Source organism: Lipotes vexillifer, unplaced genomic scaffold (assembly GCF_000442215.2).
Source record: "Lipotes vexillifer unplaced genomic scaffold, Lipotes_vexillifer_v1.1 scaffold1003, whole genome shotgun sequence".
In the NCBI taxonomy this organism is placed as follows: Eukaryota; Metazoa; Chordata; class Mammalia; order Artiodactyla; family Lipotidae; genus Lipotes; species Lipotes vexillifer.
The window spans coordinates 2,849,889-2,868,505 of record NW_006798890.1 but is presented as its reverse complement, the minus strand read 5'-3'; the positions used below and the strand labels follow the sequence as shown (position 1 = coordinate 2,868,505).

General features: G+C 58.2%; 1 protein-coding gene across 3 annotated transcripts in view; it reads left to right on the top strand.

Annotated features, from left to right (window-relative positions):
- Positions 1–413: 413 nt before the first annotated feature.
- The window catches only part of PODN (podocan), a 22,803-nt gene continuing 4,599 nt past the window's right edge, over positions 414–18,617 (top strand). Inside the window, exons 1-10 of one of the 3 annotated variants that reach the window (XM_007471177.1) lie at positions 561–599; positions 1,103–1,152; positions 7,317–7,682; positions 9,081–9,174; positions 10,518–10,582; positions 12,208–12,317; positions 13,466–13,622; positions 13,927–14,042; positions 14,600–15,257; positions 18,343–18,491. In XM_007471177.1, coding sequence (XP_007471239.1) covers positions 7,371–7,682; positions 9,081–9,174; positions 10,518–10,582; positions 12,208–12,317; positions 13,466–13,622; positions 13,927–14,042; positions 14,600–15,257; positions 18,343–18,491 — 1,661 coding nt within the window. In that variant the 5' untranslated portion in view covers positions 561–599; positions 1,103–1,152; positions 7,317–7,370. Of the gene's footprint in view, positions 645–1,102; positions 1,153–7,316; positions 7,683–9,080; positions 9,175–10,517; positions 10,583–12,207; positions 12,318–13,465; positions 13,623–13,926; positions 14,043–14,599; positions 15,258–18,342; positions 18,492–18,617 lie in introns of all 3 variants that reach the window. The other 2 variants (XM_007471176.1, XM_007471178.1) reach the window with 2 other exon arrangements.

Sequence of the window (18,617 nt, the reverse complement as noted above, 5' to 3'; positions counted from 1 at the left end):
TTAACGGGAAGGGGCCCAGCAGGGTCTTGGCTGGAGGCCCCGTTAGCCACGGCCCAGGACCCCCGGGTGGGAGAGTGAATGGAAAGGTACTCGCGCCTGGAGCCGTTGCAGAGTCCTCTGTCGTGAGGAAGGAAGAGCTAAGAGGCACTTGGTGGAAGGGGCCCTCTCTCGGCCCTCCTTTCAGGTGCTGGGGCCTAGAGGGGGTCCAGTTCCACTTGGGAAGGCCGGGAACTAGGAAGTGTTGCGGGCTAGACACCCCGCCTTCCCAGTCTCCTGGAGCGGGAAGGGGGGTCCCGGGTGGGGGTGGTACGGCGGCCCCGCCAGGGCGGAGAGCGGGTGAGGGGTCCGTGGGGCGGGACTGCCTCCCCGGGAAGTGGGGCTCGGCCCAGTCCAACGCGGGGAGAGGCGGGCCCTCCCCTGCCCCCGCCTGCGGGGACCCTACGCTTGTGTCCGGAGGAGGCCGGCGTCCAGCAGATGCGCGCGGGGCGGGTGAGAGGCGGGGAGGAGAAAACCCACAACAAAACTTGCGTCGCCGAGCGCACGGCTGGACTTGAATGGAAGGAGCCCGCGCCAGCGGAGCGCAGCCGAGACTCGGGGGAGCGCGGTCGCGCGGCGGGGCGCGGCGCGGCGCGGGGGCGCAGCAGGTACCGGGCTCGGGCGGCCGGGTGGGCCGAGGGCCGGGGCCGAGCTGGGCAGCGGTCTCGGACTTCCCGCCTGGTGCGACGGCTCCAGCAGCTGGCCCGGCGGGGCCGCGCATCTCGCGCCCTCAGTCGGAGCCCTACACGGAGGGCGCAGCCGGAGAGCTCTCCCTCGGGGGCGCGACCCCCCGCTATTCCCACCCCGCAGGGGCCTGTTTTCTCCCGCCAGAGGCTGGTCCCAGCCCCGGCCCCTCCTGCTGCGCACATCTGGAAAGAATCTGAGGGCGGATGGGGTGGGGGGTGGAGTGGAAGGACGCTGGCAGGCAACAGGGAATGTGGGGGGCAGGTGGAACCAGGGAGGGTCGAGGACCCCTGTACTTAGAGCCTGGGCGCTGAGTATGCCCGTGTCTTTCCACGTCAGCTCATCCCAGGTAGCCCACCCTTCGACCTCTTTACAGACAGAGAAACTGAGGCCTATAGAGGGACAGAGATCTGCCCGCAGGACGCGCGGACAGCCCGTGCGTCCCCCTCCCGACCTTCTCCTGGCTTGGCTCCCCGGCCCCGAGCCGCGCAATCGCTGAGCCAGAGCTCTCAGCTGGGGGCCTGGTGTCAGTCTGTCTATCCGGCTGCCTCCCCGCTGGGACAGCAGGACTGAGGAGGGGGCAGGGGGGGTGGCCGCGGAGCGCGGGGTGGGGGGGCGAGGCCGGCGCGCCCCGGCGAAAGCGGCCAAAGCCCCCAGCCTGAAGGTCCTTGAACCGCCAGGCTGGCCTGGGCTGAGGATAAGATCGTAGCGTTAGAATACCTGATGCGCTGTCAGGTGGAAGAGGGGGCTTCAGCGAGCTCCTGGCGGCCCCCGGGGCTGGGGCCGAGGCTGGGGGTGGGAGGCAGCTGCAGCCTGAACTTCAGGAGAGGAGCAGACACAAGCGTGCATGCGTGTGGCACTGACCGTCCTAATCCGGTCCGGGAGGTGCAGAAGGATACGTGCCCGGCGCTTGCAGGGCACCATGGAACGTCGGAGGGTCACGCAACCTGAGCGTCTGCCCTACGACTTTGGGCTGGCTGGGGAAGGTGAAGCTGTGGTCAACTCAGCTACATAAGGCACCACGGGAGCTCCTGGGTGGTCATGTCCCCTTTCAGGGCCTGGGGCCCAGCTGATTCTAAACTAGAGTGCAAGTTAAGAAATGTCAGATTCACATGAATGCTTTCATGAAATCTTGTGGGAGCATACTTTGTCCCTTCTAACTGAATCTTGGGACAGGGGTGACTACTGGAGGCACCTTTAGGCCTGGTAGAGTCCTACGTAAGAGCTCCAACCATGATCTGCTTACAACCCTTGATAGCTCCCTATCATCAACCCGTTAGCAGAGTGCCTGATGCCCTTGGAGACTTGGACCTCCATTCCCTGTTACCCTTCCTTAAACATACCTCCCTCTTTGCCCTCCCCATACTGTGCCTTTGCTCATGCCCTGTCCTCTGCCCTGAGTGCCTTTCCTCCCCTTTGTCCACCTGGAGAACTCCTCCTCAGTTTTCAAGACCGGCTCAGGGCTGTGAGCAGGAGTCAGAAGACACAAATTCTAATCCTGGCCTTGCCTTTAAAATACTAATCAGTAAACTGAGGGAATCAGACCAGATAATAATGCTGTAGCTCTTTCCAGCTCTGCCTTCCACAAATACATTCCTTCATTCAGCAAACATTTCCTGAGCACCTGCTCCTTGCCTGGGGAGGCAGGGAAGGCTCAGCTGAGCCCTGAAGGGTGCTGTGGGAGCATCAAGGAACTCCCTAACCCAGCCAAGGGGGCAGGAGCAGCTTCCCAGGGCAGGAACGTGTGAGTAGGAGCTTGCTGGAGATGGGCAGCAGTGGGAGCCTCTTTGTGCTTTAGTTTCCTCATCTGCAAAATAGGAAGACTAACTCTTAGTCTTGGGATTTCTGTTATAGTCAATAAGAAGCAGCTGTTCAGGGCCCAGCACAGAGCAGGTGGTCAGCAAATCTTTACTGAATTTGAGTGGAGAAGGAAGGTGGTGCTGGGGTTTGAAGGTCTACCTCCTGATTTGGATCTCCCTTCCCCTTCCTTCTTCTAGTCCTGCCTTAATCCCCCACTTAAGCAGTTCAGGACCTTAAGGTTTGGTTCCCTGGGGTGAGTGGGTGGGTGGCTGACAGCGGGTCCCAGGTGCTTCCTCAGTAACAGTAACCCCAAGTATGTTGCACTTGCTGGGTGCCAGCCTCAGCTGGGCACGTCGTTTCATTTACACCTCACAGGGAGCTCTCATCTCCATTGCCTGGACTAGTAAACAGAGGCTCAGAGCAGTGAAGTGACTTGTCCAGGCTCACACAGCAGTCAGGATTGGAACAACTCACCACAGACTGAGCTGCCCTTCTCGCCCAGCATTTGCTGTTGCTCACCAGGGGGATTCCTCACTCTGGGGACTTCCAGAGACTAGGAAGGCTCTCTCCTCTGTTCTTCCACACCCAGCTCCAACATGGCTAGGCACAAAGAAGGGGCTTTGGGGGCTTATCTTGCTCCCCATTCTTAGAGAAACAAAAAAAATTGAGACTCAGATGGGTCAGTGATGTCGCCAAAGTCACACAGTAAACTAGGTGATGGAGCTGGAGTTGCCCAGGATCCCAACATCCTGAGGGTGGCTGGCCAAGCTAGGAGGAGGGGGATGTGGCACTGGGGCCACCACTCTCCAAGCCCTGTCTGTTCTTCCTCCCTCTCCCTTGAATCCACCTCCTTCTCTCCATCCCTGCAGCCCAGCACCTCCCTCTGCCCAGACCAGGCTTATTATCCGTTGCCTGCACCACCGCACAGCCTCTGAGAGCTCCCCACTGGTCCCTCCATAAACCTGCCTATGCCGCACTCCAGCTCTTCAATGGCTCATTTCTCCTAAGATAAGAGTCAGTCTTCCTAACCTGGCTTTCAAGTTCTTTCTTGGCTTGGACTGTGGCCACTGCCCACTTGCATCTCTCCCAGTCCCCACACCACACCAGACACTCTAGTGAGCTTGGTAGAGGTAAATGGGCTCTCTTGCCCCAGGGCCTTTGCACATGCTGACCCCCTTGCTTGTATCACCCTTTTCCTTTTGCCTAATAGTCATCCTTCCTGGCTAAATAAAGCATCACGTTTTCTTGGAAGTCTTCTTGGCATCGGGCAGACATAGGCATCGGGCACACCTAGGCCTTCTCTGGGTCCCTATGGACGCTAGATTCCCTTTATCACACCTCTGATGACACTGGGATTATAATACTTAATTTACACATAATGTCTAGGCCACCGCTGACCATTAGAAATATAATGTGAACCACAAATGCAAGCCACAAGTGTGTAATGTAAAATTTTCTAGAAGCCACGTTAAAAAAGTAAAATGAAACAGGCAAAACTTTAATGATTTAACTCAAAATATCCAAAATATCATGTAATCACTATAAAATAAATGAGATATTTTATAAGATATCATTAATATTAATGAGATGTTTTACTTTTTTTTGTACTAAGTGTGTGAAATCCACGTACACTACCCTTTATTCTTATAGCACGTCTCAATTTAGAGTAGCCACATTTCAAGTGCTTGGTAGCCACATGTGGCCACCACATCGAACAGTGCAGGTGTGAGCTTTTTAAGGATAGTAGACATGCCTCAGTCGTCTGTCTGGGTCCTTGGTGCCCAGCTGTGCTTGGCCCAGGGAAGGGCCTCATGGCTTTGTGGTTAAGACTCAAGCTGGGAGCTCAGCCTTGCCACTTAACAGCTGTGTTACATTGGCCAATCCCACTGGGCCTCAGCCCCTCATCTAGAAAGTGGTGAGGATAACATTTTCAATATGGTTCATGATGTTAATATAAATTAAATATTTTTACAGATACAGTTTAGAGATCTTTGCAGATATGAAACTGAAGGTGAGTGTACAGGGTACGTGGGGAGGATCCTCCTCCTTGGCCTCCTGCCCTGATTGAATCTGGGGCCTGGGCCTGTGCCCATACTCCGCCTCTCAGAGTCTGGATCTGCAGTGGGGTCAGGCAGGCAGGCAGGCAGGCAGGGTGGGGAGACTCTGGTCTAATGCTGGTGGCGCCAGGGACTGAAGGCTGTTGACCTAGCTGGGGGGTTGTAACGTGCCCTGGGAATGATGGTCTGTAGACTGGCCAAGGATTTATGGCGCATCTGGTCAGGGCACGGAGCAGCAGGGGTGTAGTAGGGCAGGCAGGGCCGGGCTGCAGCATGCGTCGCTCACTGCTGCCGATGGAGCCTGGGAGCTGTGTGTGCTGGGCTCCCTGGTGCTCTGCTGGGCCAGTGGCTGGGGACCAAGTATGCTTAGGCCTTCTGGACCTGCCTATAGGCTCAAGCAATCCAGGCTGCCAGCCCTCTCCTCTCTCCTCACAGCTTGCTTTCTGGGGCCTCGTGCACCTTGGGGCCCCTTTTACAGGGCTCACCCAGTCTGGTGGGCAGTGGTTATTGTACTGGGGTCTGCTGCCACCTGACAACAAAGGGCAGGGGCCTTGTGTACTTTACCTGTATCTTCCATGCCCAGCACAGGGCTGGGGGCAGATGGGGCCTCACTGTCACGAGCTGGCTGAGCCAACGCGTAAGGCAAAGCAGTATCTGAAATACCACAGCAGTCACAGGGCAGCAGTAATTCACAGGAGGCTAGGAGGAGGAGGGCCACATCTGGGAGGAGGTGGGCCTGGGACTGGACCGGAAAAGCACACGGGAAAGGGAAGAAGCAGGGGGTTCTGAAGCGGAGAGTGGTGTGGTTGGGATGTGAACAGTGCCCATGGATCAGATATTAGTGGTAGAGCTAATTAGCAGAGAGCTAACATTTATTGAGCACTTACTGTGTGCAGTACATGCATCCCACTGACTCTCACAGTATCCCCAGTAGGACAGCTCTGGGGCCACCCAGTGGACGGGTGAGGAAGGTGAGGCTTAGAGGGTGGCAAAACTTGCCCAAAGTCACACGGCTGATAAGAGCCAGAGCCGAGCTCGAAGCCCCGGCTCTCTGGCCTCAGAGCCTTCTTTCTTAACCAGACATCGGTGTCATCACCAAGCTCCCAGGGTGCCCAACCCTCCCAGGCCCAGCATCTCGTCAGACCCTTCTAACCATTCTGGGTTGTGATCCCTGCTCTAATGGTGGGGAGAGAGGCTCGGACTGCGGCAGGTGCCCCCAGGCCTGTACGCTTGTCTTGTACCTGCGTTCATAATCACTGCAGCAGTGATAGCAGCGCCTCATCACCTAGTGGGTGCTAGGTGCTTTGCATCTGCTATCTTGCTGACTCCTCCCTGGAGCTCTGAGGTTAGATATATTATCTGCATTGTAAGATGAGGAAACTGAGGCTCAGCAAGGTCAGAGCCACTAAGTGATAGAGGGGGACGTGAACGGGGGTGTGTATGACTCCAGAGTCAGTGTACCTGAGCTACCACCTGTTACAACTTACCACACCCCAGACGTGTTTTCTAAGTGAGTCCCTGTAAAGAGAGCTCCAGGGACCAGCCCAGAGCCAAGCCACGCCCATGGCTGCCTGGAGGAGGAAACCCCAGCAGCTTCCTCAATGGCCTGAGGCCATCCCTATACCCCCTCTCACTGCTGTCCCAAGGGAACATGCTGGGGAGTGGTCTCTTGCAGGTGGCAGTGGTCACGTGAGCAAAGCTGGCCTTGGTGAGGGCAGCTGAGGGCGTAAGCAGGAACAGGACTTGGGGGGCTCTAGGGGCAGCAGCAGCTCCATTCACTAATGACTACTCTGTGCCTGGCACAAAGAGACAGAGAGTGGCTCACAGCCCTGTGTGAGAGAAAGACAACATCACATATTCAAAACCCAACAGTACTCAAGCAAAGCCCTGGGGCAACAAAGTGATGCAGAGCCCTGGGACATCTCAGAGTTATCTCAGGGGATCTAACACTGGAGCTGGCTCTTGGAGAAGTTGCTGATTGCACAGGAGAAGGGGAGGGTGTTCTAGGCAGAAGGAACGCACATGCAAAGGCCTGGAGGGAGGAGCTACTATTACTAAACAGACATGTGTAAGCGGGGCAGGTGAGGGGGGGAATTGGAAGAGAGGCAGGGCCACGTCCTGAAGATCCTAGAATGGCAAGCCGAGGAGCTGGGACACACCCTGCTGGTGCTGGCCCACCATGGCCTGTGGCTGCTGGAGGAGGGACAGAGCCTCAGCACTGCCTGTGCCAGGGCAGCGAGAGCTCAGCAAAGTCCAGGCCAAGCCCTGCAAGTCACAGGTCTTCCTGGGCCTCAGCTTTCCTTTCTGTGAAATGGGGGTATAGATTCCTTGAGGCCAGGCCCGGTGAGGGTTGTGGGAGGCTTTGCAGACCTGCCTAAGGACAGGGCATCACTTCAACCTGACCCCTCCAGAGGGGCCCTGAGGGCCAGGCCAAGCCCTGCAAGTCACAGGTCTTCCTGGGCCTCAGCTTTCCTTTCTGTGAAATGGGGGTATAGATTCCTTGAGGCCAGGCCCGGTGAGGGTTGTGGGAGGCTTTGCAGACCTGCCTAAGGACAGGGCATCACTTCAACCTGACCCCTCCAGAGGGCAGCCCTGAGGGGGTGGGTGGGAGGGGAGGGCGGCAGCCAGCAGGTCAGATGCACGCTGAGGACAGGGTCCAGAGTGGGCTCTGCCTTGTGGCCTGGAGGGCCCCATTATGGCTTTCGTGGGCCCTGGTCCCCTGCCTCCTCTACCTGACAGGTTAGGTCAGCCCTGGCGCCAGGTGGGTCTGACTTGACCCTTCCCGCAGGCACCATGGCCCGGAGCGGGGCGCTGCTGCTCCTGCTGCTGTTGCGGCTGCAGCTGCAGCTGGGACCGGGGCTCGCCGTGAGGGCCCCTGTGTTTGGCCGAAGTGGAGCCCACAGCCTGAGCCCTGAAGAGAATGAATTCGTGGAGGAGGAGCCGGTGCTGGTCCTGAGCCCTGAGGAGCCGGGGCGCGGCCCGCCCACCATCGACTGCCCCCGAGACTGTGCCTGCTCCCAGGAGGGGGTCGTGGACTGCGGAGGCATCGACCTGCGCGAGTTCCCGGGGGACCTGCCTGAGCACACCAACCACTTGTCCCTGCAGGTGAGGCCGGCGCCGCGCCAGCAGTCACCAGGGCCCGCCCCCCACACGGTGACCCCCGCCCCAGAACCACCCGCGCCGCAGCCCCGGCTCTTGCCCGGGGCTCCCCATCCCCCCAACGCAGGGCAGGTCAGACTCGAGGAGGCTGGCTCCACCACGGGGCGTGCCCCGCTACCCCGCGGCCTGCGTCCCAGGCACAGAGCACAGTGACCTCCTGACCAGCTTTGTCTCACGGGAGGAGTCTGGGCTGAGGCCCTGTCAGCAGAGTCAGGCCCTAAGAACAGACACAGACCTGCCCGGCAGCTGACCCTCTGGACAGACAGTCAGGGCACCTCAGACTCCATTACAGGCCAGGAAAGTGAGAGCAAAGCAGACCCCCCTGGGGTGCCCTGGGGGCTCAGGGTACAGAGTGCTCTCCCCAGCTGAGACACAGGCTAGATTTTAGAACCTCAGGAATTGGGACACGGCATTCCAGACGGGGACTCTGGGAGCGCTGGTGCGCCCATGACACCCTCGTGCAGCCCAGCAGCCCTTGGGGAGAGGGAGGGTCTGTCGCACCCATTTCCAGAGGAGACCAGGCCCAGTGAAGGAAAGTGACTGGCCCACGGTCGTGTAGCCCTGTGGGGTCTGGGCTGGCCACTGGTGGGAGCCCAAGACTGGGGTAGCCTGTGAGGGAAAGGGACGAGCTGAGGGCAGCACTGATTGTTGTTTCATTCATCGAATAGCTCCTGTGTACCTGCTGTATGCTTCTGCTCCTATGTGGGGTGCTGGGCATGTAGGGAGGTCTTGGACATACTCTGCCCTTGAGGCTCTCACAGTCTGTGAGGGAGGCAGAGACCTAAACAGGCAGAGATAACAAATAGAGATAGAAGGACTAGTGCTATGAGGCCAGGCCAGCTCCTAATCCAGCCCCCTGATCCAACCCAGGAAGGCTTCTGGAGGAGGTGGTACCTGACCCAGGTTTTAAAGCATCTCAAGGGAAGTGGGGTCTACAGGGCGTAGAAAGGGAACTAAAAGTGGTTTCTGGCTTGGGGGAGGGGAGAATGGGCTGGGACACCTGTCACTAAGTGGGAACATGCAGGGAGCAGGTGTGCGGGGTAGACCACATTCCAAGTTTGAGCTGCCTGTGGATGCCCGTGTGAGTGTGCGTGGTGCTCCGAGAAGGGGGGCCCACACCTCTGTTGTGGTTACCGCTGAGCCTGCAATGCCCACATCTGGGCCTGCTTCAGAGCCAGTCCCCAGCGTTTGTCCACCACAGGGCAGAATCCCAAGGGAAGCACCCAACAGAGGGACTGGCTCCTGGGACTCTGGCTGAGGGTGGGTGCAGGCCTCTAATGGGGCAGGAGTCCTGGGCACGCCCTCATGCTGCCTCCTCACCACCCCCATCCACCTACTCCCCAGAACAACCAGCTGGAGAAGATCTACCCCAGGGAGCTCTCCCGGCTGAATCGGCTGGAGACTCTGAACCTCCAGAACAACCGCCTGACTTCCCGAGGTGAGGGATCACCCAGAGCTGGGGACCAGGACCCCAGGCAGGGAACTGGGTGCCCATGGGGAGAGCCCCGCCCTGCAGACCCTGGCATATGGGAAAGAGCAGGCCTAGGCTGGGCTGGCATTGGGGCCCCACGGCAGGGGCTCCCTGTGGTTGGTTGCCTAACAGCCGCCACTGGGTGTTTCTGAGACCCAGGAGTCCGATCAGGGGAGAGGCTTCAGAGCAACTCAGACTCCAGGGCCTGAAGAGTCACAGACTCTTCAGTTCACAGAAGGCCTTTAGAATCAAAGAGTGTAGAGTCCTCAAATTTTAAAAAGTTATTTTTCTGATGATGAAAATAGTGTCTGATTATAGTAGAAAATTTGGAAATATAGAAAATAAAATGGAATAGAAAAAACCCACTCATAATGCTGCCACTTGGAGTTTAGTCACTATTGACATGTTGGTATATGTCTTTCCATTTTAAGAAAAAGCATAATTTATATACCATAAGGTTTACCCGAATTAAATGTACAATTTGATGAGTTTTAGTAAGTTTATATGTTGTACAACCATCACCAGAATTCAGTCCAGTCCTTTTTCTTTGTGTTTTTAAATTCATAGCTGGTCTGATAGTATGGATGTTATAACTATTAGAACTGCTTTGTTTCATTTAGCAATTAGCTCAGCCGCAAATCTCATGTTGCTAAAAACTCACCGTGGCTATTACTTTACACAGGGTATTCTGTGGAGGGATGCTGCACAGTTTATGTAACTGTTCCCTCTAGTTAGATACTTGGGTGAGTCCCAGCATCTGAGGGTCTGGGAGCCCAGAACCGAGTGTCAGAGGCCGACTTCAGGACTGGAGAAGGGCCAGCCTGGCCGGGCTCCCAGTGACAGCCCAGTTCTGACACTGCATCTGCCAGATGGGGCAGGGGAGGGCCAGGTAGGGTGGAAGCTCAGAGGCCACAGCCCTGCCCTGCCCTGCTGTGGGGCTGGGTATGAAGAGGACCCTTCTGGCGCTGCCCCCAGGGAAGCACTCCTTCCTGGCATGTCCTCTGCCCTGTGTCCTGACCTTACGGGGGCCCATTCCCACCCAGGCTGCCCTGAGTAGGTGAAGGATCAGTCATTTCTCAGTGGACACTTCCCATCTGCTCTTCTCAGCTTGGGTCCCTGAGAGCCAGGGGAAGGAAAAGGGGCTGGGCAGGCCTGTTGGGAGGGGCTGGGAAGGGGTCAGAGCCACACCTGCCCCAGGGAGTACCTCCCTGTCCTGGCAAGTGGGGTGCGTGCGGGGGCGGTCAGTGCTCACGTGCTCCCCTGTAGCATCTCCTTCATCCAGGGCTCTGACCGATGCCTGTCCTTTGAAGGGCTCCCGGAGGAGGCATTTGAGCATCTGATCAACCTCAATTACCTGTACCTGGCCAATAACAAGGTGAGGGGCCTGCAGCAGGGCAGGGTGTCGAGGGCTAAGCTCAGGGAACTTTCACCAGGGCCTCTTCTGGGCTGGTTGCTGGGTTCCTGTTGCTGCTCAGACCTGGCCCAGACCCAGGGCTTCAGAGTGGTCAGATAATGGCAGAGGCTGAGACCTACATCGGCATAGTGGGGTGAGAGCTCATCCCCATGGGGAGGGGGCGCTGGAGGGCTTCCTGGAGGAGATGGCATTTGAAGGGCCATGAAGGGTAATAGGATTTCAGCCAGAGGCCTCAAGGGGGAGGGCATCACAGTAGAAGGGACAGCATGAGTGAAGACATAAAGGCACTCAACCTCAAGATATTTGGCCTGCCCCAGGGCTCTGTCCTGGCCCCCTCTCTCTGAACTCTCAAGGAGACTGTCTCTCCTCCCTGGTCTGTAACACCCATCTACATCATGGCCACATCCAGCGGCAGTCTCCAGCCTTTCCCCTGCTCCCACTTGAGACTCAAAGGTCCACCTGCCTCCTCAGCATCTCCCCCAGATGTTTAATAGTAGAACCGGTGCTTCCTGCCACAGCCCCCAAACCCCAGTCCTCCTATTGTCCCCCCACCTCTGGAAAGGGCATCTCCAACTACCTGCAACACCACTGGTCAGAGCCATGAACCCAGGAGTGCTTCGCTCACGCACGTGTGGTCCCACTGCACGCCCTCAGCTCCCCCCACCCACCAGCCCGGGACCGCCATCCCGCGGCGGGACACAGACATGGAGCCCCTGCCTCCTCGTTTGCTGCCCCTTCTCCTCAGAGCAGCCAGTGGAGCTTTACAAAATCATGCCTCACTTCGACCTCTCCATCTCCCCTCCCCACTTAAAACCTTCCTGTGGCTTCACCCTTGGCCCGGGAAGAAACCCACATGTCTCCCCAAGGCCCGCAGATCTGTGTGGTCTGGGCCCGCCTTCCTCTCTTATCTCCCCACTGGCCCCCTCACACTCCGATTCACCCCCAGGCATGGCAGACCCCACACACAGGGCCTCTGCTCGCTGCCCCTGCTGTGTGGGGGCTTTCCCCGCAGACAGCATTTAGGGTGCTGTCATGCCTTAAGTGTCACCTGTTCTCCAAGCACCCAGCCCAGTTGTTTTCTGTCATCAGTCTGTTTGAATTCCCTGCAGAGCAGTGATCACTCTCAGATACTTTTATTCCTGTTTATTCACTAGGATGTAAGCTTTGGTGGTGGAGGTGGAAGGAGGTATCTCGGTATCTTGTTCCCTAGGACATGTCCAGTGCCTGGAACTGTGCCTGGAATATTGCAGACTCAGGGACTACTATTGAATGAATGAAGGGTAGACACTATGAGCCGGGTCTGGGGAAGTGTGGGTGCTCACTGTGGCTACACAGAGGGCCAGTGTCGGGGGGCAATGAGGGGAGAGACCAGGAGAACAGGCAGAGCAGGGGACAGGCTGGAGAGCTTTGAGTGCCAAGCTCAGGACTATGGGGAACTGATTTTGTGTTACTGGGGATTTTAGAAAGATGGCTCTGGCTGCAGGGAGGAGACGAATTGAAGGGGCTCAGATGAGCAGCAGGTAGTGTAACTCAGCGGCAGCCTCTGACCTGCCACTGGTCCTTCTACCCAACTCTTCCCTTTCCAGCTGACCTTGGCACCCCGGTTCCTGCCAAATGCCCTGATCAGTGTGGACTTTGCTGCCAACTATCTCACCAAGATCTACGGGCTCACCTTTGGCCAGAAGCCAAACTTGAGGTCAGAGGTCAGAGGGGGGCCCTGGGCTTAGGCTGGAGAAAAGGGAGGAGCTGAGGCAGAGGCTGCCAGCCCTGAGTGGGGCCCAGGGGCCCAGACAGGCCCTGGAGGAGGGGCATGCTGTGCAGAGCAGGCATGATGCCCTGTGCTCAGGGCTGCGGTGACAGACGCCCAGGGCTGCAAGGGCGCAGGATCTGGAAGACTGACCCCTGAAAGATGAGGAGCAATCAGTACAGGAGGCGAGGACAGAGGGTGATATCTGGGGAATTGTGGGGAGCCAAGTGAGGGTGTTCCCCTCCTTCCCCAGCCCCCGGGGGAAGGGAGCATCTTTCAACAGGCAGAGCCATCCCTCGCTGAGAGCTGCTTTGGGAGGAGTGAGGCCCCCCAGCACAGGTGTGTGAGCGGCGCAGGGTGGTGTTGGGGAGGGAAGGTGCTGACAACCTCCAGTGCCACTCTGTCCCTGAATCTGTCACCTCGATTCTCTCCATTCCCTGAAGGAGCCAGAGTTGCTGTGCATGGCCCCTTCCCACAGATGAAAAGGCTGAGGCCCAAGAGAGGCCACACAGCAAGAATGAACTATATTGCCTGTGGATTTCTCTTGTTCCTTATCTTCTCTCCTTGTAGTATGGTGGCTCCATGAGGGCAGGGGCTTGTTGGTTCTGTCCACTGCTATATCTTTAGGATCTAGAGCAGTCTTGTCACCTGGAGGCACTCATTGTATATTTGCTGAATGAATTGAGGGGTCACCTCCTCTGAGCCAGGATCCTGTGCTGGGCACTAGGGACAAAGAGGTGATAAGGATAGGACCGTTCTCAGGAAGTCCACAGAACTCAGAGCCAGCTGTGTAAAGCCGACAGGCAGGGACTCCAGGGCTGCAACACTAGGAGAACAACTGAGAACCTTGAAGGATATAGAGGAGCAGGGACTTGGGGTCAGGAAATCCTGTTTCTTCCACTAACTTGTGGGGTGGGTCTTTGGTCCCCTCGGCTATGTAGCGGGGACTGGATTTGGCAGGGTCTGAGGTTCTTGAGATGGGAGGAGGGTGCCCTGGGCCCCAGGGCCAAACTGAGCAAGGTCTGGTGCCTCACCAGGTGAGATGGTGCCGGGGCTGGGAGGCCTGGGTGGGTGAGCACCTCTGCCTCATGCCCTAGGTCTGTGTACCTGCACAACAACAAGCTGGCGGACGCTGGGCTGCCGGACAACATGTTCAATGGCTCCAGCAACGTGGAGATCCTCATCCTGTCCAGCAACTTCCTGCGCCACGTGCCCAAGCACCTGCCACCTGCCCTCTACAAGCTGCACCTCAAGGTGGGAGGGAGAGGGCAGGGAGGAACACTGCCAGAGCAGGGACCCACAGCAGGGGAGGAGCCCAGTCCCACATGGGCACAGCAGTAAGGCCGTGGGGCCTTGAGCACGTGCCGGCGGGCACAGCGTCTGCAGAGAAGGAACAAGCAGAAGCCCGGGCACCTGGCTGTCAGCCCCACGTGGAGTACTTTAGGCCTGGGCCCCTCCCCGTGGCTCCGCCAGACCCCTCTCCACACCTCATCCCAAGGCTCTGCCCTTGCCCCTTGGCTGTCCCTCATGCTCCCCTCCCTACCGTCCCACCTCTCAGAACAACAAGCTGGAGAAGATCCCACCAGGGGCCTTCAGTGAGCTGAGCAACCTGCGTGAGCTGTACCTGCAGAACAACTACCTGACTGATGAGGGCCTGGACAACGAGACCTTCTGGTGAGCCCCTACCTGGGCCCTCAGTGTGAGCTCGGCACCCGGGAAGCCCTTCCCAGGGCTCACATGGCCAGGCCCTTGCCCACCTGCCCCTGGCCAGTTTCCACAGAGAAGGAACTTTGAGACTTTTGCCTTTACTGACATTTCTGTCCCCAAGAATAATGGTATGTAAGGCCTGTCAAAATTCTAGTAAGGCAAGGAAGTGTTTGCAGAGGCTGTCTTCTTCGTACAAAATAGAAACTCAGACATTCTTGTTGAAGGCAAATCTATTTTCAGTTTTTAGGGCCCGGGTAGCCTAAAAGGACAAAAGGCGTTAGTAAAACAATTAGTTTTCAAATAAACTCTTATGTGTCAGAAACCATGCCAGATCCTTCCTGTACCAATATGTCATTGAATCAAACCAGTGAGAGCCTCGGAGAGGACTGAGGTCCCCCAGTCAGCTAGCGGCGGAGCTGGGATGAGTTAGAGGCAGGTCCCCCGCCATCTCCCTTGGGAATAATGTTGGAAACAAATGCCATGTGGGCTCCTGCCCACTGGCCTGATCCCCCGCCTCCCTCCAGGAAGCTCTCCAGCCTGGAGTACCTGGATCTGTCCAGCAACAACCTGTCGCGGGTGCCGGCAGGGCTGCCGCGCAGCCTGGTGCTGCTGCACCTAGAGAAGAACGCCATCCGGAGCGTGGACGCAGACGTGCTGACCCCCATCCGCAGCCTTGAGTACCTGCTGCTGCACAGCAACCAGCTGCGCGCGCAGGGCATCCACCCGCGGGCCTTCCAGGGCCTCAAACGGCTGCACACGGTGCACCTGTACAACAACGCGCTGGAGCGCGTGCCCAGCGGCCTGCCCCGCCGCGTGCGCACCCTCATGATCCTGCACAACCAGATCACGGGCATCGGCCGCGACGACTTTGCCACCACCTACTTCCTGGAGGAGCTCAACCTCAGCTACAACCGCATCACCAGCCCGCAGGTGCACCGTGATGCCTTCCGCAAGCTGCGCCTGCTGCGCTCCCTGGACCTGTCGGGCAACCGGCTGCGCACGCTGCCGCCCGGGCTGCCGCGCAACGTGCACGTGCTGAAGATCAAGCGCAATGAGCTGGCCGCCCTGGCGCGCGGGGCGCTGGCCGGCATGGCCCAGCTGCGGGAGCTCTACCTCACGGGCAACCGGCTGCGCAGCCGGGCCCTGGCCCCCCGTGCCTGGGCCGACCTCGCTGGTCTGCAGGTGAGGGGGCGGGGCGAGGCGGGGGCAGGGCCGTGCCCATGTGGGGGGCTACTGGTCTGGCTGCCCTGAGCCCACCCATCTGCTGGGCCCGGGTGAGGGGTGGGCGGGAGGTCTGGGCCGTGAGGGAGGTACCCGCTGGGCAGTCTGGGCCTTAGGGTAGGGGGTCTGGGCCACACCCAGGGTATGGCGGGCTCACGGTACAGGAACACAGGGCAGAACTCAGCAGGCATAGCTAGGCAGAGCTCACCACCTGCAGGGACAGCTTGAGGAGCCCTGTGGGGATAAGGGGAGGTCATGGCTGCAGGTGCTGGGGGCACTGGGCATTGTTCAGGAGGACTTGGGGGCAGGGACAGTTCAGGTGGCATGGGAGAGTGGAGCTCACCTCCCTGTGGGCAAAGGATAGGTGCCTGGAGAAGGCTGGGCTTGGGGCAGGGGAGGACGGCAGGCCCGTGAGGGGTGCTGACCTCACCAGTCTGCAGAGTCTAGGGGCGTGTACTTGAGGCTTCTGGGACTGGTCAGTGAGTGTGGCTCCCGTGGCCAGAGTCTTGAGACAGGAGGGCTATCTGGCCGTGTGAACTGAGCCTCCTTGGTTACAAATGAAAACTGCCGACCCAATGAGGGGCGGAAAGGGAACTTCATTAGAGAGACCTGGGAGGCTCTGCTGCCTTACCAGGCCCCTCTCTCCCAGATGTCCTCAGACCTTCTCTTCCCTTTTCCTCAGGGCTCTGCTCCGATATCAGCTCCTTGGGAGGTCTTCCTTCACTGCCTGCCACCTTCCTCTGCTTTGTTTTTCTTCATAACCCTCATCCTTTCCGACAACAGATCATCTGTTTGCTTGTTTGTTGTCTGCTCTTCCTGCTAGAACAAGGGGTGGGCATTTTAGTCTGTTGTGTTTCCTGCTGGACCAGGGCCCTCGTTGTGATAGGTGCATAGTACATGCTTGTGTGGGGGGCTGTCAGGGTGGGGATGTCTGAGGGGAGTACAGGGGAGAGGCCCTGAGAGTGGGAGGCTGGGAGGTGGGGCAGAGCCCTGAGGGTGGAGTTGGGGGTTGGCAGCTGGCCCCGCAGGAGCAGCTGGGGTCTCTCCCAACCCAGACAGCCCGGCCGAGTGCCAGACACCAGGATCCAACCACCTGTGCCAGTCTCTCTTGGGTATTCTTAAGGGACCCAAACCCCATTATCCTCTCTTCCACACCTGCTCCTTCTGCTGCATTTTCTAACTCGCTGAAGGGGGCAACATCCACCCAGGTGTCCACGGGAAACGTGGATGCTGCCCTGACACCCTGTTTGCACGCTGTCTGCCCTCCAACACCCATTGTCACTAAACCCTGCCAACTCTACCATCACATCTCCCCATCTCTCCACTTCTCTCCATCCCTACTGCTCATACCACTAAGTCAAGCCTTCCCCATTTCTTTCCTGGACCGCAGCTTCCTAGGAGCTCTCCACTCCTAGATTCCACATGCAGTCAGAGGGTATCTTGAAAAAAACATGCTCACCTTATACTCCCACCCAGGACCCTTCTGTGTCTCCCCGCTGCCAGCATCCTTGCCACAGCCTTCAAGGCCTAGTCTGCCCCTGCTCCCAGCCTAGCACCTCAGTTTCCCAGGTGCACTGGGCTTTGTTCATACTGTGTCCCCTCTGCTGGAAGCATCTCCTCCACCCTGGTGGCACCTACTCATTCATTCACTCCACAAGCCTGTACCGAGCCTCACCATGTGCAGACACAGCTCTAGAACTGAGGACCCAGAGGGAAATAAAACAGATCCAGGGTCACTACCCTCCTAGAGCTTATAATATACCTAGGACTCAGCTAAAGTGTCGCCTCCTCCACGAAGCCACCGGTGATGGGCAGGTTAGATGCCTGCCCGGGTGAGTCCAGTCGGGGATGGGGTGTCTGGTGGAAGGGGTTCTTCCTCTCACTGTTGGATCTTTCTACAAGCAGCTGCTCTTGTTGCTTCAGAGCCCCCTACCTGCGCTGGCTGCCGTCTATTCCCTCGACCCGAGGCTGGATCGGGCCCCTCCCCCAGGCTCCCTCATCACAGCCCAGTTCCACTGCTGCTATTGTCAGATTGTTGTGTCCATCTCCCCTGCCAGCCTGGCTTCCTGAGCACGGAGGCAGCGTCTCAGTGGATTCCATGCCCCCAGTGCCCATGGGCAGGCACTGAGGATGTTTGGAACGAATGAGGAAGTGCTGGAACCATGTGGAAGGAACCCAGTGGGGAGCAGGGAGCCCTGCTGGGTAGGGGAGGTGACAGGGAGGCTCCCTCAGGTGACTGAAGCGAGTGCTCCCCTTGAATCTTGCATCTGGATTCATGGCCTCCAGTTTCCTGGCCCTGAGCCCCACCCGTCAGGGTGAGGAGGGAGCTTAGAGATGATGGAAGCCCACCTGTGGCTGCACAGGTGTGTGTCGGGGCAAGGGTGCTGACAGCCCAAGGAGCAGGCAGTGAGTCGGGCCCGGGCACGTCCGGGTCTCCTGCCTGCTGCAGGTGCGTCCATCTCCCTGGGAAAACTACCCCATTTTCCTGGCCACCTGCTTCCTGGACTCTAGGCCTCTGGTGACTCTGAGACTGACCAGCCTGGGGCCTGGCTGCCATGCCAGAGTCACTGTGGGCTTTGAACCCTTGCCCCTGGCCCCTGTCCACATGGCCCTGAGTTCCACGAATGAGCAGCCCCATCTCCACCCTCATCTGACACCACTGAGGTGAGATTTAAAGACTGGAGGACCCCTAGCCCCTGCCCTTCTGGGGTCTTTAGTCTGATGGTGGTGACAGGTGTGTTAAGGAGGGAGGACTTTGTCACCTAGACATCTTGGCTGTGAATTCCTGTGGGAAGGCAGAAGGAGCGGAGTAGGATGTACATCAATTAGAGCAAGGGTTTGGAGTCAGGTGCACCGGCCTCCGGCCCGTACAGGCTGTATGGCCTGGGATAGATCTCTGAACCTCTCTAAGCCTCTGTTTCCCCAGCTGGAAATGGGGATAATTATAGACCCCACCTCACAGGGTTATGAGATTTAGATAGGCTCTGGGGTTGGTGGGAGCTTGGCATGCTGTTAAGTGCTTTGGCTCCCCTGGTCACCCCTGCAGCTGCTCGACATCGCCGGGAATCAGCTCACGGATATCCCCGAGAGGCTCCCCGAGTCGCTTGAGTACCTGTACCTGCAGAACAACAAGATTAGTACTGTGCCCGCCAATGCCTTTGACTCCACACCCAACCTCAAAGGGATCTTTCTCAGGTAGGAGGTCCTCTGGGGCCCTGCACATGCCCCTCTGGGGACTGGCCCGGCTCCAGCAGGATAGTCAGGTCACATGGGAACCACTTGCAGGTAGAGGTCAGTATTTGAAGCCTAGCTTTCCTGCTG